Below are 17,911 nucleotides of genomic sequence, written 5' to 3' on the forward strand. Positions count from 1 at the left end.
ATCCAGAATGTGCAGGAAGGCATCCTGGCACTTCTGAGTTACGTTTTTCTTTAGAAACTTATTATGACTTAGATATTTATGACTTAAGTTTTTTGAGATTTCTATACATTTTCTTACTGATATCATCTCTTAAGGTAGTAAATTCAATATAAAAATGGGATATATAGGTAAACTTAACTTTCTTAGACTCCAAAAGTATTTTCCACAGCCCCAGTGACCTTCATGAGGAAGGAGCTTGCACAGCCTAGAGAAATGGAGTGGGGAGGACCCTCCTGGACCTTGCTGCAGAGAGAAGAGATAGTCCTAAACTTTAACTAGGTGTTGTAACAATGAAAAACTTGTCAGACTTAAATCTGTTTTATTTCTCAGTGTCTGGGCTTCTTCGTATCTCTTCTCGTCTTGCTTCTGGGCTTCCCCTCTGTCCCAGTAGTGTCTGCACGCATGCTTTCAGAATACTGAGGAAGCTGTGTGAGACTGAGCTTGTCTAAAGCCACTGTTTTGGAGACGATTTACATCAAGTAGAGTAGCTGTTGGATGATTATAAAGGACCGTGAAGTAAGGCAAAACCTGGGGCCTGTGGAATAAGAAGTGGTAAATAGGAAACCCAGCTCAGAACAGAGGAGCAATCCCAGGAGTTAACTGGGGAAAGTCTCTTGGGGCTTCCTGACATTTTATTCCTTGGTCACTTTCAGTTCAAAATATTCCATCTGGATTTTGGTTGGTTTTGTCATGTGCTTCTGCAAGATCCTGGCTGGAAATCCACTCATCCTTCCACGAGTCAGTATCCCCATGGCCTTTGTTTCATGGTAGGGCTAGGACTTGTTTGTTTAGTGTTTCTTCTTGACATAGAGTTATCAGGTGATACGTCTTTGTATAGCTATGATTCCTTTGATTTAGGTTGGGAGCATTGGATTATTCATATGAAATTTTTTTTAATTAAATTTTATTTTGATTGGCTGGCTCTGTCTTCTAGTCCTGTGTCTATTTTATATCTCCAGGGTTCCAGGTAGACTCTCTGAACTCAAAGACAACAGACAGCTGATACAATCAGTATTAGTGTTGATTTCTGTCTCCTGTCTTTGAGCTGCGATTACTTCCAGAACAGATGGAAAGACTGGCAGCAGATGATTTGGGGATTCTGGACAAGGTCCTTATTTTAGATGTTCTGTTGCTGTCATCCCACTTGGAAGCTGTGTGAGGACAGACATCATGCTTCTCTCTCTCATATTTCTATGCGCACAGAATGTTTGATAGCTGTTGAAAGACAAGACATAGGTGCTGCTGGACCAAATAAGGGATACCATTAAAAACTAAAATTGAAAAAACAAGATCAAAGCTCTTTCGCAATGCATTTCATGTATTTTTAGGAGCCATTTAAGCAATTTTTCATTACTTCTTAAACATCTGAGATAATCATGAAAGTGCACTAGTAAATTGTCTGTGTGTTTTAAAGAAGAGAGACTTGATTTTGACTCCTAAAATTAACTTAAAACTCTTTTCCACCCAATAGATACTAAATTACCATTCAGGGAAATCTCTTTGGGAAACCATTACTGTGTGCCTACTTATTTCATCATTATGCAGTTAGCTTGATGTTAGCTTTTTCAATTCATGCCTTATGTCCTCTGCCTTGAATAACACTTTATTTGAGAAGCTGCTACTCTCAAGACACCAGCTGTATGGTGCCATTAGCAGTCATTTACTTGTTCAGAGCAAGAAAAAGGAAGAAATCACACTGTTATAAAAGCTAAAGGATAATTTCAATTCACTTTTAATTTCCCATTCTATGAAAAGTAAATAATCAGTAGCTTCATTTCGTGTACGTCTATAAAGACTTGCTAATGCTTTAAGGAAAATCATTTTATTTGGAAGCCATTATTCAGTATCCCATTTTTTGTGTGTGTCTGATGTTCGCTCAGGTTTTCCTAACTTTAAAAAACTGTATCAATCTGTTCTCTAAAACTGTTTTCCATATCATTCTATATCATTGTAGAATGAAGTTGAAAATAATGGCTTTTGTTTATTGTCTTTTATAGTGAAGTGTGCAACTTTTATCCCTTATATTTCGGCTTTCAGAGAATTCACAATGGCAGAAATTGAGCACTTTGTAGATCCCAGTGAGAAAGACCATCCCAAGTTCCAGAATGTGGCAGACCTCCACCTGTATTTGTATTCAGCGAAAGCCCAGGTCAGCGGACAGTCTGCTCGGAAAATGCGCCTAGGAGATGCTGTTGAACAGGTAAGATTCCATAGGTAACTTAATTTAAATTATACCTATTCCAGGTTTTCGGCACTTAGCAAATTCTGTGTACTGGATGACAACATATTGTATTTTGGCAGGCATTTTATTTTGATACAGTATGTGTTTTTATACAGTATTTATTACACACTATTATAGTGGGAGGAAATTACCTGAACACGCCACTGTGCGGACCATTGGGGCTAACATGAAAAATATGTTTAGCAGAGCACTTGGAAAAAAGTTCTTGGTTTGAACTGTGCCCCGTCAATCTGACTTTTAACAGTGTATATAATACTTTGGGGGAGACATTTTGACTCACAGAAAGCAAGCCCTCTGGATTTTTTTTTTTTTTTTTTGCGGTACGTGGGCCTCTCACTGTTGTGGCCTCTCCCGTTGCGGAGCACAGGCTCCGGATGCGCAGGCTCAGCGGCCATGGCTCACGGGCCTAGCTGCTCCGCGGCATGTGGGATCTTCCTGGACCGGGGCATGAACCCGCGTCCCCTGCATCGGCAGGCGGACTCTCAACCACTGCGCCACCAGGGAAGTCCAGCCCTCTGGATTTTAAACTCTTCTGCATTACCCATAGCAATTGGGGTAAGGCCTTGCCTGTAATAGAATTTCTCTGATCATTTGCTTGGAGAAATAAGTGAGTGAAAACATTCCAACGGTAGCTGCTGCCTAAGAGTGGAATGAATTGCCCTGGGAACAATGAGCTTCCTGTCTGAAAATATTCAGGTAGAGGCTGAGTGATAACTTGTCAGTTGTTTTGCATAAAAGAGCCCTGCAGGGACTAGGAGACGGGGCTAGACGATTTCTAAGATCCTGTACTAAAAATATAAGATTACATGTACTATGTGGGATTCACAAATTTCAGTGGGTAAGAGTACATTAAAATCCCCTCAACATGTCTTATGACTTTTGCTAATTCAGAAGGAATATATTTACAATTCCTTAGGACCATTATTATGAATGTCATTTTTAGCACTGTAGGTTTAGAAGGTATGAGGTATTAGGCTGAATTTTTGCTGACCCAGTGAGTATGGTAGAAAGATGACGCCAATAATGACGCCATTATTATCTGCTTGTTCTCTTGACAGTTAAACCTTTTGAAAATAGCCAAGATCACATTTTGGGTATTTAAGATTGTTCTGAAAGCTGGATAAATTGGCTTACCTTGTGTTTCAAAAATGTTTCAGTAGATGATGAATAACTCAATGGAAAATGGTACCTTGGCCTTCAAAAGCATTAATGTTTGTGTTTTTGTTCGTTCCTCTATGCTTGCTTGCGTGATGCTTGCCTATTTATCTACTTAGTTGTCTATTCATTTATTTTTAGGGCGTGATTAACAACTCAGTGTTAGGCTATTTCATTGGCCGCATCTACCTCTACCTCGTGAAGGTTGGCGTATCTCCAGATAAGCTCCGCTTCCGACAGCACATGGAGAATGAGATGGCCCATTATGCCTGTGACTGTTGGGATGCCGAATCCAAAACATCCTACGTAAGTAGAATGCAATGGTTTTCACCATGTGATTTTCACATTGTTAACCTAGAAGCATGGATATCAGAGTTGCCTTTTGTGTGTTTCATGTCAGAGTGGAACAAAAAGAAAAAAACAGATTTCTTCCTGAGCTAAATGGAAAAAGTAGTTGCCCCCCTGCGCTCTCATAAGTGGGGGTCTACTCTTGTGTCCCAGAAGCCCTTTGTAGACTTGGATGGCTTTTACAGAGAGAGTAAGAGTGAGAGAGAGCGAGAGAAGGCCACTGATGGGGCAGTGCTGGTGTGTCCTTTCCTGGTATGGGCAGTGTGATTGGTAATATCCCTGAGTGCAGCTAAGATGGGGTGGCCTTCCTCCTGACAAGGACCCCGGCAAACGTTGGACGTGGTGGTGAGGCTGAGTAAAGAAGGTCATAGTGCTCTTAGTTTCGAGAGTTACTTGGTAGATTTGGGGGATAGACTAGTAGATTCTGATCTCTTGTTTAGGAACTACCTTTTCTCAAATTCTGTATATTTAATAATAATTCAGAGAAGACCTCCAGGTTACCTCTTCACTGTTGCTTCCCACCCCCAACCCTCAAACATGAACATTAGTGCTGAAACGTAGGATTGAAAGGCATTTGGATATAGGAGATGCTTCCTGCATTGGTGGCAGTGGGAACAGGGTGGCATCCAAAACAAGGGGGCCAAGAGCCTTCTGGCGTCTCCCTCGTTTGGTGCTAGGGAGGCTTCTCACCCATATGGAGACTTTAGCCCAGGAGTCCGTGGTTCCCACATGTCCTTGGTTGCACTTTTTACTTTTTAAAGTGACTTCCTTTTAATGGATACATTTTTTTTAATAAAAAATAAAAGTCATTAAAAAAATGATGACCCTTTTTTGTAAAACAGAAAGCAAAAAATAATTCTTAAGTGTGTTATGTAGAAAGGGAAACTTCCTATTGTATGCTCCCCAGAAGTGTTTCATGTCTCTTTTCTAGATCAGGCATGAACAAATGTTTTCTTTAGTAAATATAGTAAATATTTTAGGCTTTGTGGATCTCTGTTGCCTCTCTTCTTGGTTGGGGGGTTTTGTTTTCGTTTAACAACCCTTTAAAAATCTGAAAACCATTCTTAGCCTATGAGCCTTGGTTTGTCAACCCCTATTCAAGATAATTTTATATGCTTTACAAACATATACACATGTGTACATGCATAATGATATGCATATACCTGTAGTGGCTGTTACTGATACTGTTTTTAACATGTTCTCTTTCCTTTGTGGAATTAGGAAAGAATCTGTTAGGTTTTTCTTGTTACTTTACTTTCTTCACAGGCTTACTTGACATATGCTAAAATGATAGTGGTAATTATTTTTGGATTGTAGGTGATCATTAACTTCAAAATGTATTCCATTTTCTGGAATTTCTTTTCATTTTCAAATTAAGCCAATAAACTATTTTCTGTTTTGTATGAGAAGATTTCAAGCTAAACTGGACACAAAGTCTTTTTTTTAATAGATTTATTTTTTATTTTATTTATTTATTTGTTTATTTATTTATTTATTGGCTGCGTTGGGTCTTCGTTGCTGTGCGCGGGCTTTTCTCTAGTTGCAGCGAGTGGGGGCTACTCTTCATTGCAGTGCGCAGGCTTCTCATTGCGGTGGCTTCTCTTGTTGCGGAGCAGAGGCTCTACGCGCGCAGGCTTCAGTAGTTTTGGCACGTGGGCTCAGTAGTTGTGGCTCACAGGCTCTAGAGTTCAGACACAGTAGTTGTGGCACACGGGCTTAGTTGCTCCGCGGTGTGTGGGATCTTCCCAGACCAGGGCTCAAACCCGTGTCCCCTGTGTTGGCAGGCAGATTCTTAAACCACTGCACCACCAGGGAAGTCCTGGACACAAATTCTTGCTATCTCAATTTAGATTCTGAATCTACATTTCATTTGCTTGTTCATTTAATATTTGGAACTGTTAAGGGCTGTATACCGTTCTAAGTGTATTATTATCTTATGTAATCCTCACAGTGATTCTGTGCATTGGTCCTATTTCTGAGGAAACTGAAGTGCTGAGAGGTTAGGTAATTTGCCCGAGTCTCACAGCTAGTGAGTGGTGGAGCTGGGGTGTGAGCCAGGGCTATCTGACTCCAGGCCCCTGCTCTTAACCATTGTGCTACACTGCTTTCATAAACCCTACTGCATTCCTGCTCATCCTTTCCTGAGTGTTACTGTGAGCTGTGGCCAAACCCTCAAGGATGAGAGATCAGAAAATGTGAGCCTAATAAGTCCTGAGGATGTAATGTACAGCATGGTAACTATAGTTAATAGTACTGTATTATATATTTGAAATTTGCTTAGAGAGTAGGTCTTAAGAGTTCTCATCACAAGAAAAAAAAATTGTAACTGTGTGTGGTGACAGATGTTACCTAGACTTACTGTGGTGATCATTTTGCAGTATATACAAATATCGAATCATTATGCTGTACACCTGAAACTATGGTAATCTTATATGTTAATTATACCTAAATCTAAAAGAATTAAGAAAAAAATTTAAAAACAGAAATGTGGGCCTAGCTTTGAGATTAGGCTACAGTGTTTTGTGTAAGGTCATTGGAAGACTGGACTAAAACAAAACCAGAAGCTCCGAAGTAACAGACTTCGAAGGAGAGGGGAGAACTCCTTTAAAGCCTTTAATATTTTCTTTCTGTGTGCTTCATATTTTATTTTTTTAATAAAAAAGTTACTGATATAGCTAACGTTCCACCCTTTTCCTCTCTCTGCTCAGAGGTAACCACGATCCCAAAGTTGTTGTCTACCATTCTTAGGCGTGTTTTTGTAGTGTCACCTTTCAGTACATAAATATGTTCATTGACATCTTTAGTAAATGATAATGAGCACGTTTATATGTTTAAGGGCATAGATATACTAGTTGACATCTTTAGTGACTGTCAAATGATCCAGTTACATGTTTTTAAGCTTATTTCTTTAATTCCTGTTTTTTTGTTGTTGTTAAGTGTTGGGGTTTCTGAGCTTATATGAGTTTTATATTTGCCTCTTTATTTGAAATACCCCATGTGGTAGCTTGTGCTTGGAAAACTTAGTAGTTGTGATGGTTGAATTTTCCCAAACTCTTTTGATTAAAGGCAAAAGTAAGTATTCATGAGAAGGACTAACTAGATATCTACTTGACTAAGCTTTTTACCTCTTTTGTTCTTATTCAAATAACAGGTTCTTAAGAATTTTTGAAAACACTTTGCTTTTGAAAAGTAACTTAGGCGTTAACAAGAAGTGGAACCTGCCACCCCTGTGGTAGTAAATGCTGTTATTAAGTTTTATTCTGTGACCGAAACAGTACCTGTTCTTCACTGAGTTTTCTTTTGTTGGGTAGGAAACTGAATTGAGCACAAATGCCCACATTTGTGGCCGGCTTAGCTGTGTGTTTACTACAGCTATCTGATGCCAAGTTTTGAGAGCAGTAGACACTTCATACAGAGGGAATACCGTCATCCCTTGGTGTCTGCTGAGGCTTGGTTCCACAATCCCCACGGACACCAAAATCCTGGATGCTCAAGTCTCTTATATAAAATGGCTTAGTATCTGCATAGACCCTATGCACATCCTCCCATATACTTTAAATCATCTTTAGGTTACTTATAATACCGAACACAATGTAAATGCTATACCAGTAGTTGCCAGATTCGCAGCAAATTTAGGTTTTGCTTTTTGGAACTTCCCGGAATTTTTTTTTCTGAGTATGTTTCATTCACAGTTGGTTGAATTCGCAGATGCGGAGCCCACAGATACAGAGGGCTGGCTGTATTATTGGGTGTTAACACTTAAGTACACCCTTCAGAATCTACTTAACAGTTTTTTCAAAACTTTTTAGAGGCAGAAAGTCAATAAAACGATGAAATAGCAACATAGAAAAAGTTCCTTTTTCCTCTTTGAGCATCTGTCCTCTGTCCATTCAATTTACCCTTCAAGGCTGATGGGATGCGTTAGCACTCTATTCATTTCCTCCTTCTTGTGATGCATCGTAATCTATTATTTTTCTTTTTCTTTCCTTTTTTTTTTTTAATTAAAAATTTTGCGGGGGGGGCCACGCAGCGTGGCTTGAGGGATCTCAGTTCCTCAACCAGGGATTGAACCCGGGCCCCAGCAGTGAAAGCCCAGAATCCTAACCACTAGGCCACCAGAGAACTACCTTTCTTTCCTTTTTTTTTTTTGTTTTTTAATTTATTTATTTATTTTTGGCTGTGTCGGGTCTTCGTTTCTGTGCGAGGGCTTTCTCTAGTTGCGGTGAGCGGGGGCCGCTCTGCATCGCGGTGCGTGGGCCTCTTACTATCTCGGCCTCTCTTGTTGCGGAGCACAGGCTCCAGACGCGCAGGCTCAGTAGTTGTGGCTCACGGGCCCAGTTGCTCTGCGGCATGTGGAATCTTCCCAGACCAGGGCTCGAACCCGTGTCCCCTGCATTGGCAGGCAGATTCTCAACCACTGCGCCACCAGGGAAGCCCCTCTTTCCTTTTTAATGGTTCAGAAAAATGCATACACACTATATTGTTTTCTTTGTAATTTCTCATAAGAGTCTTCTGGCGAAGAGTTATGAACCTGAGTGACGTAGGTGCAGGGCATGCTGTGATATAACAAACTCCCGACGGATTTCCCCGCACACGTGTTGCCCTTCGTAACTTTGTCACCTATGTTCAGACTTACCATCACCACAGCATCATAATAGCATGTTCTTATTTCTGCTGCTCTTTTATTGTAATGTCATGATTTCTGTTGTAATATCTCCTCTTCTCACGTTGCTAATCCCCTTGGTGAATCCTTGCCTTCCCACCTGCTGCTGTTGACCTTATTTTTTGTCACCTGTGTTGACCTCTGAACCCTAAAGGGATTTTCAGGTGGCTAATGGGGTCACTAACCCATGAACTGTTGTTATCTGTGGTAAAGACTGGTGAAGTACTTCCTCCTCTTAACTATCTTCCATGCTTTTAAAAGATCAGGAAAGTTTTTCTTCCTGTTTTCCTTCTCCACAAACCTTTTTTTGAGGTGAGCACCAGGTTTAGATTTGTGGGTGCATATGTTCTGTGTGGACTCACAAAAAGGATCTTGGTTGACCCCTCAACCCTTCGTGTGTGTGGCGCTAGGAAGTCTCTGGGAATGTGCTGTTTGTGCGCTCTGTGGAATTCAGGAGGTCGAATTCTGGCCAGGGATGTGATTTACTTGCCTGGTGTAGGGCTCTTCCGAAACAGCCATGCCCTTCTCTTTGGCAGTTCTTAAAAATGCACAGAGAAGAATGACTTTGCAGGTTTTACTTCTTTGATTTGAGCCAGAGTTTTAACAACATAAATGTATGAGTGTGAGGGGGGAAGAACCATTACAGTGGTCCCTCGGTATCTGTCGGGGATCGTTATCCAGGAACCCCCCTGCAAGTTTGCCAAAATTCATGGATGCTAAAGCCCCGTATGTAACACAGTGTTGCCCTAGCGGATTTTGCCAGATTCATTTTGAATCCTGGTCACAAATTGGAAACAGATCTGCTGCCAGTTTTGTCTTGGTTCACATTTTATTTCCATAACTAAATCCTAGAAAATATTAGTTTACCCCACATTCACAATATGGCAAAATATTTCTGTCCAGAAAATGAAAAGACTACTTTGTGTACATGTGTGAATTATATTTTGTAAGGGTGTTACTACCCGATGTATAAAACTATTCCCATTTCAAACGTTTATAAAAGTTGAGTGAAGATTCTGTAATTGAATTATTCTTGAGTATGTGAAAGAGTTACCTATAGTCCGCATGCATTTGTGAATGAACCTTGTGTGACTTACAAATGTTTTTCTCTATTATGTCTTCTTAGGGCTGGATTGAGATTGTCGGATGTGCTGACCGTTCCTGTTATGACCTTTCTTGTCATGCGAGAGCCACCAAAGTCCCACTCGTAGCTGAGAAGCCTCTGAAAGAGCCCATATCCTTTCTGGTCACTTCAGCAGCTCAGGACTACAGTGTAAACATCTTGGAAATGGATAAGTCCAAGTCTATACCTTGTTCTGTGGATAAACTGAGATGTTTGTGCACTATTTAAACCTATTATTTTACCCATCTCATTGCTCCTTTCCTATTCTCTTTACTTGTAATCTGACATGTGCCCGCTCAGTGTCTGGTCCTTGAAAGAAAAATGCTCTGTATGTCTTTCAGGATGTTGACCAGTTTTTCTCAGCCATTTCCCACACCTTCATCTACATACATGCTCTTTAATTAAAGGGTGCCTGGTGAATACTTTCTCTATTAAAAGATGAGTGCCTTTTATGGTAGATGAAATAATTTAGTTCACTTGATCTGTAGATCATCAAAGGAGAAATTTTCTTCTTTTACAAGCCAGTGAGATTGTGAGCTGATCTAAGGGCTAGGCCAGTGACAGGAAATAGATCCTGTCATGTTGAGATATTTGAGAGATGAATGAATTGTTTTCAGAGGTTATTAGGCTATGTATTGGGTTATACTGCTGATTAGATAATATCCCTTTATCTCACTGTAACTTTGAAAAAATCTTTATTGATGATGTTTACTTATTTTGACTGAGGTTTATCTGAATGATTCTGTGGGTGGTTGTTTCATCTTGCACTGGAAATCAGCATATAGAGGATCTCGGACACCAATAGGGAACTGATAGCTGTTTTAAGTCGATGATGGCTTGTCCTCAAGATCATTTCCCGAAATACGAAGGCAGTTCTGTAGTTTTGTATTCCTTGACTACTTCATACAAAACAGTCAATGTTGTTCAGTTTGAACCTAATAAGGGAGCAATTGGCAAGGCATATAAGAAGGATGCAAAGCTGGTGATGGAGTACCTTGCCGTTTGTGATGAGTGTTACATTACAGAAATGGAGAAACTACTGAATGAAAAAGGGTAAGGTTTAAGATGTGTACTTTTACATGGGCTCCAGTCAGCTATGTCTTCTCCGCCAGGTTTTGAAAGTTAGGGTGAGATGAGTTTCTTTAGAAATGTTTTGCAGGTAAGTACTATCTCTTGGCTACATTTAAAGGACTGTGTTTGTCTAGATTTTGGCATTATGGCCTGGAAATAGACTTGATATGGACTATAAAGATTTTTTTTTTCCCCAATAACTTTCTTAGAGGAGGAGACTTATCCAAGGTAATTAGAAACTACATCTATCTCTTAAGTCAGTGCTCTTTTTTTGAACTTTGGAGTCGTCTGCGTAATTGTTGTAAGTATAAATGTAAAAATGATAGAGAAGAATCTTTAAAGGAATTCGACAAAATCCATCACTAAACAATGTAAAATTTACTGTGTCTGGCAAACAATAAAAAATTTCTAGACATATGAGAAAGCATGAAAATATGACTCATAAAGAGGAGAAAAATCAGTCAAAAGAAACACCCAGAAATGACAAACGTGATGAAAGTAATACAGAAGGATGTTAAAACAGTTATTATAGGGGCTTCCCTGGTGGCACAGTTGTTGAGAATCCGCCTGCCAGTGCAGGGGAGACGGGTTCGACCCCTGGTCCGGGAAGATCCCACATGCCGCGGAGCAAGTAAGCCTGTGAGCCACAACTATTGAGCCCTCATGCCACAACTACTAAAGCCTGTGCGCCTAGAACCTGTGCTCCACAACAAGAGAAGCCACTACCATGAGAAGAACGCGCACCATAGCGAAGAGTAGCCCCCACTCGCCGCAACTAGAGAAAGCCAACCCGTAGCAACGAAGACCCAACACAGCCAAAAAGAAATAAATTTTAAAAAAACAACAGTTACTATAAATATGCTTCCTGCGCTCAAGGACGTTAAGAGAAAACATGAACATATGAGAGAGAAGTGGGAATGTATATGTAAAAAAGAACCAAATAGAACATCCAGAGGCAGTATCTCAAATGAAATTGTGTGTACCTACCCACAATACAATAGAATGAAATCTTTTTAAGTGGTTACAGACAAAAGCCGTATACCCAGCAAAAATATCTTTCAAAAATGAAGAGAAAATATTTTCAGACAAAAACTCAAGAGGGTACATTGCCAGCCAGACCTACACTGCAAGAAATGTTAAAGAAAGTCCTTCAGGCAGAAGTGTGGAAATTTAGAGCTACCCAAAGAAATTAAGAGTTCTAGAAATGATAAATATGTGGGTGAATATGAGTAACGTTTTCTTTCATTTCTTTAAAATGACATCTCTGAATTTCTTTAAAAGATAATGGGTTGTTTAAAGCAAAAACAATAACAATGTATTGTGAAATTTATAATGTGTAGAAGTAAAATGTATGACATCAGTAGCCCAAAGGATGGGAGCGAAGACTTGGGAATACGTGAGAATATGTATACTGTTTTGAGGTGTGTACATTACGTGTGGAGGTACACCATGGTAAGTTAAGAAAAGGACATACCGTAAACTCCAGAGCAATTGCCTGGATAAAACACACAGAAACCAAAGGGATATAACTAATAACCCAATGAGAGTGCTAAAATAGAATAATAAAAAATGCTCCAGAAAAAGACAAGAGAAGAGGAAAAATGAACCACAAACAGATGAGACCAATAGTAAATAACTCAGGAAATGGTAGATTTCAACTCAACAATATTGATAGTTATATTAAATATAATGATGTAAACACTCAAATTAATAGCTTTTAACTGTCAAACTGGTTAAAAGATTCGAGACCCAGTTAAATGCTGTTTCCAGGAAACTGACTGTAACTGTCATATACGGGCATACCTCGGACATATTGTGGGTTCGGTTCCAGACCACTGCAATAAAGTGAATGTTGCAATAAAGTGAGTCACACAAATTTTTTTTGGTTTCCCAGTGCATGTAAAATTTATGTTTACACTGTAACCTACTCTATCAAGTGTGCAATACCCGTTATATTTTTAAAATAGGGGGCTTCCCTGTTGGCACAGTGGTTGAGAGTCCGCCTGCCGACGCAGGGGACACGGGTTTGTGCCCTGGTCCGGGAGGATCCCACATGCCGCGGAGCGGCTGGGCCCGTGAGCCATGGCCGCTGAGCCTGTGCGTCCAGAGCCTGTGCTCCTCAACGGGAGAGGCCACAACAGTGAGAGGCCTGCGTACAGAAAAAAAAAAAAAAAAGTAGGGAATTCCCTGGTGGTCCCGTGATTAGGGCTCCATGCTTGCACTGCAGGGAGCATGGGCTTGATCCCTGGTCAGGGAATTAAGATCCCACATGCCGTGCGGCATGGCCAAAAGAATAAAAAATAAAAACCAATGTACATACCTTAATTAAAAAATACTTCATTTCTGAAAAATGCTAACGACCATCTGAGCCTTCAGCAAGTTGAAATCTTTAGTGACGTCAAAGACCACTGATCATAGATCACCATAACAAATATAATAATGATGAAAAAGTTTGAAATTTTGTGAGAATTACCAAAATATGACTCAGAGACATGAAGTGAGCACATGCTGTTGGAGAAATAGCACTGAGAGATTTATCGATGCTGGGTGGCCATAAACCTTCAATTTGCAAAAAATGCGGTATCAGTGAAGCACAATAAAACAAGGTATGCCTGTACACAAATAGGCTTAAAAGGAAAAGAATTTTAAACTATTTCCCATACAAACATTAATCAAGAAGGTGGAGTGGCTTATTAACATCAGGCAAAGTAAACTTCACAACAAGGAGAATTACCAGGTTGCATTTCATAATGGTAAAGGGATCAGTTCATCAAGGAGGCACATCACCTCTAACCTTGTATGCCACTAAAAACAACCTCAAAATATATAAAGCAAACTTAACAGAACTGAAAGGAAAGTTAGACAAATCTACCATCACAGTTGGCGATTTCTACACCCCTGTCTCAGTGATCAGTAGAGCAAGTAGACAAAAAAGAATCAATAGGAATTTGAAGATATAAATACTGTTAATCAACTTACTCACCATTTATAGAATACCTGATAACCAAAGAGTATACATTTTAAGTACACTTGAAACATCTTTCATATTGTTTTTTGTACCACTATCTAGCTAACAATGACTTGCATTTTCAAAGCATTGTTTAAAAAAACAGAGTATGAGAGTCTGCATATGGCCTGCAAACCCTATTTCATACACAGAAATTTTGCCAAACCCCTTTTACACAAAGGATTATACGCCAAATTCTAGGAAAGACAAATCTAGTTTATAGCGATAGAAACAGTGAAGGGGATTGAAGGAGAAGGGACTTAGGGGAACATTTGCGGCGATGGTGGTTGCATGTGTATGGGTATTTGTCAAAAGAACTATCATAAGATGAACTCTTGTAAGTTGAAGATAAAATTTACAAGAAATTTTAAAACATTTCTGGTCTCCCAGAATTAATGTCTGTTTATGCTAAAATAACATCAAATGCCAATAAAGTAAACATAGGTTACTAGCAGATATCATTATCTACAAACAAGACAGGTTTTAAAAAATTATTCTCAAATAATGGCTATCTCCTTGCTAATTTCAGCTTTTTTATAATTATTACCTACTCTACACTTAGATTGTGCTCACAGAGACAATATATATGATACTGTTTATATGGAGTCTTTAATGCATGTGTGCACAGACTTCAGACAGAATAGTAAAAGTGGAGGCAATCAATGAAAACCATTCATATGATGCATGAGATTATCACTGCAGGAAACTAGCAAAACGCAGTGTACCATGTATCAGCCGTACAGCTTCAAGGACAACCACATGAGGGCACTCTTTTCCCTGCCCTGAGCTGCTTGTGAGCTGAGACACATCCAAATTGATCTTCATAATGTGAGGAAATACTTCATAAGCTGAAATACAGGTATTACACGAAGTGCTTTATAAAGGTGAATTTTTTTTAAAAAAATTTTTTTTATTTATTTATTTTTGGTTGCGTTGGGTCTTCATTGCTGTGTGCGGGCTTTCTCTAGTTGTGGCGCGCGGGCTTCTTATTGCAGTGGCTTCTTTTGTTGCAGTGCACGGGCTTTAGGCGCGCGGGCTTCAGTAGTTGCAGCACGTGGGCTCAGTAGTTGTGGCTCACGGGCTCTAGAGCGCAGGCTCAGTAGTTGTGGCGCACAGACTTAGTTGCTCCACGGCATGTGGGATCTTCCCGGACCAGGGCTTGAACCCGTGTCCCCTGCATTGGCAGGCAGATTCTTAACCACTGCACCACCAGGCAAGTCCCAAGGTGAATTCTTATAACCTGAAATGGAATGGGCGTATCTCAGGATGTGAACATATGGCATGCAGGCAGTAATTTTTGTGGGGATAGTATTTTATATTGACATGTCAAGCAGAATCATTAAACTTCTTTTAAGCTGATCTTCATCAACGTAAGTGTCAAAGTTTATTTTGGAAATAGTGTGGGAGTTTTAAAATTTCTTTCTGTAAGATGACAAGTTGGTCATTTTTACATTTGTTGGGACAGTAGTGAGAACAGTGGTCTTTTTGCCAGCAGGCCTGTTTTTGACGAATTTATTGTAATTATTCTAAAACTGAATTTTAAAAAATTTTTCTTTGGTTTTACCTTGATCTCAAAACCAAAAGAATTGGTCATAAGTCACTTGTGGAATTTTATAAGACTAACCACATTTTTGGGTGCCTCCCCAAATACTGTTTGGTGCCGTTGTTAGAATAATTAATTTGGTATTCCTTATGAACTAATTTAAATTTGACTTCAGCTATTATATCTGGATTGTTGACCAAGTTGTATTACACTTAAAATGAAAAACAGTTTAGCAGTCTGTATAACTTCTTTAAACTAAGGCATAGGATATGTGTTTTCACCAATATGTAATGTGCCTTGTTTCTTTGCAGGGAATTTACTATTGAAACTGAAGGGAAAACATTTCAGTTGACAAAAGACATGGTCATTGTGAAGAGGTTCCAGAAAACACTACATGGTAAATTTGTAAAAATAATTAAGGAACAAACAAACAAAAATCATTACTCCTTAAAGGCATTTTGTTTTTTTAAGTTTCATAGCATAACCATTTTATGGAAAATTTGAAGAAGAAAAATCCTTAATGCTATAACCCTAAATTTGATGCATATGTTCAAGGTATTATCTCAGGTTTTTGTTTTAAAAAAAACATAATTGTACTCATACTGAAGAATAATTTATAATGCCACCTTTATGTTTCCTGTGTGACCTGAGGTACATATGAAGAATATCTCTTTGATTAAAAACATCTTTTTTTTTCTTTTCTCACTTTAAGGAAAAGTCCTTTTGTTTCTTAAGCAAAAGAGAGAACTCATCCCTTCTGTCTATTTTAGCAAATTGTTAAAAGTAGTTTAGATTAGTGATCTTTCATGCTTTTTTAAAAGCCGAGGAGATGATTATTTTTGGTAGAACAAATTCCATGAATTGGGAAATGACTATTTTGGAGAATATACGAAGGATGCTTGTGGTTAACTGGCTGAATTGAAGCTTCTGGAAACTAAGAGTAGTGGGTATTTGAGATGCTACTGCCCATGGAGCAAGCAGGCCTCCTTTTCCATTTGTGTTTGGCCTGCATCGTTGTCACCAGGCTGCAATGAGCTGTAAAAGGAGTCTGAAAAGTGATAGGAGGAAGCAGGGGATCCTTCTTCTTGCTCTGGGGCTTTTTAGCCACTATCCTGGCAGCTGGCTCAGAGCTGTACTTCACCATTGCTTGGATGCCAGGAAAGGATGGGCGGGAAATGCCTTGATCATATTTCTGAAATGTTATTCTCATGTGTAAGTTTTTGGTTCCAATTATCTCATTTCTCTTGAAACATAAATTCTCCAAGGTTAGGGTCAGTTACCTTAGACCTGGATAGTGCTTAGCCATGCTTCCTTTCTGAATAATAAGTAACAATGAAGACAGTTCCTGTGTATACCACAGGCACAGCCTCACCCATGGGAAGAGCCGTGGCGCCCCACGTAAATGTATTGGATTGAGTGCTGGTCCCTGAGCCAACTCTTCTCTGAGGGGCTCCTGACCCCAGAACCTTGGAAATACGATGGCAGTAACTTGGCTCTCTTAAGGAGTTCTCATCCAGATAGCAAGATAAAGAGTAAAACACAAATCAATGACACTTGTTGTACGTAGGAGTTGTTTTTGTTAATTTTGCCAGCTGTGGTGGTAGATTTTTTAATTCTAACGAAGTCTTACAGATGCTCTAGAGTTTTAATGCTTTCTGCATAGCCGAGGCAGATGATAGAATGTGGTAGCTGTTGTTCATAGCTTACCAACTGGGGAAGGAATACCCTGGTATCTTGTTTCATTTTTATGCTGTATAAACAAAATTAAATTTGGTAAAAAAATTTTCACTCCGGTTTTCTCTTTAAAGGCACTGTGTTTTCTACCAGGAAATAGTTTTTAGGATGGTTCTGATTTCTTTGTCCTGATGTACAAGGTCGATCACCATCTATCTAGAATAGAAATATTTTTAGGGCCAGTAAGAATTGTTTAGAGAGGACCTGAAATGCATTATGTGAGGTTTGAGAGAGTGTTATTGAATTTCTCTCTCTCTTGCAGTGGAAGAAGTTGTTCCGAGTGTAATCGAACCCTCATTTGGCCTGGGTAGGATCATGTATACAGTATTTGAACATACATTCCAAATACGCGAGGGAGATGAACAGAGAACGGTGAGTTGTCACGTACAGTGTACTGTTTGTTCTCTTACAGTGTCAGAGAACAACATTTACTGAGTGATGTTAAGACAACTCTGAAACAATCAGTTGTTATTTACTGTAATGTTAACACCTTTGCTTAACTGTTTACAAAGCAAAGCACTTTTTTATCTCATTTGAGCTTGGATGTGTAGGTTATTCTAGATGCCATTGTTTTAGTTGCATTTGAGTTCTGAGACAGAACATATTACTTTGGGAGAACTGTCTGTATTGCATCAATGGAAGGAATGGTACTTTCTGGATATGCTCGTGTTTTCAGAAAATTGGGAAGGAGGAGATAATTCATAGAATTTGGTCAAACCAAAAAACTGTATTTATACATTGGTAAAGCATTGAAAGGAACCTTCTCAAATTGCATGAAATAGTCTAGGGTTTGTTGGGGGTAAAAGATGTAAATTTCTAGGTTCTATTCCAGAGATACTGATTCTCACTAGGTCTGAGACTCAGGGATCTGGTTTTTTGGTTCTTTTTTAAATAAGAACCCCAGGTGATTCCAGTGTGGGAGATTGACAGATAATAAATTGGGCAGTAGCATGTGAGGTGTAGCCTTTCCTAACATTCAAGCCTAA

General features: G+C 39.3%; 1 protein-coding gene across 1 annotated transcript in view; it reads left to right on the plus strand.

The window, feature by feature from the left end:
- GARS1 (glycyl-tRNA synthetase 1) overlaps positions 1–17,911 on the plus strand; it is a 40,375-nt gene that overhangs the window by 17,411 nt on the left and 5,053 nt on the right. The window contains exons 9-14 of the mRNA XM_073809792.1: positions 2,077–2,239; positions 3,578–3,742; positions 9,574–9,686; positions 10,483–10,623; positions 15,503–15,588; positions 17,188–17,297. Of these exons, the coding sequence (XP_073665893.1) occupies positions 2,077–2,239; positions 3,578–3,742; positions 9,574–9,686; positions 10,483–10,623; positions 15,503–15,588; positions 17,188–17,297 (778 nt within the window). The remainder of the gene's footprint in view (positions 1–2,076; positions 2,240–3,577; positions 3,743–9,573; positions 9,687–10,482; positions 10,624–15,502; positions 15,589–17,187; positions 17,298–17,911) is intronic.

Source organism: Tursiops truncatus, chromosome 9, assembly GCF_011762595.2.
Source record: "Tursiops truncatus isolate mTurTru1 chromosome 9, mTurTru1.mat.Y, whole genome shotgun sequence".
In the NCBI taxonomy this organism is placed as follows: Eukaryota; Metazoa; Chordata; class Mammalia; order Artiodactyla; family Delphinidae; genus Tursiops; species Tursiops truncatus.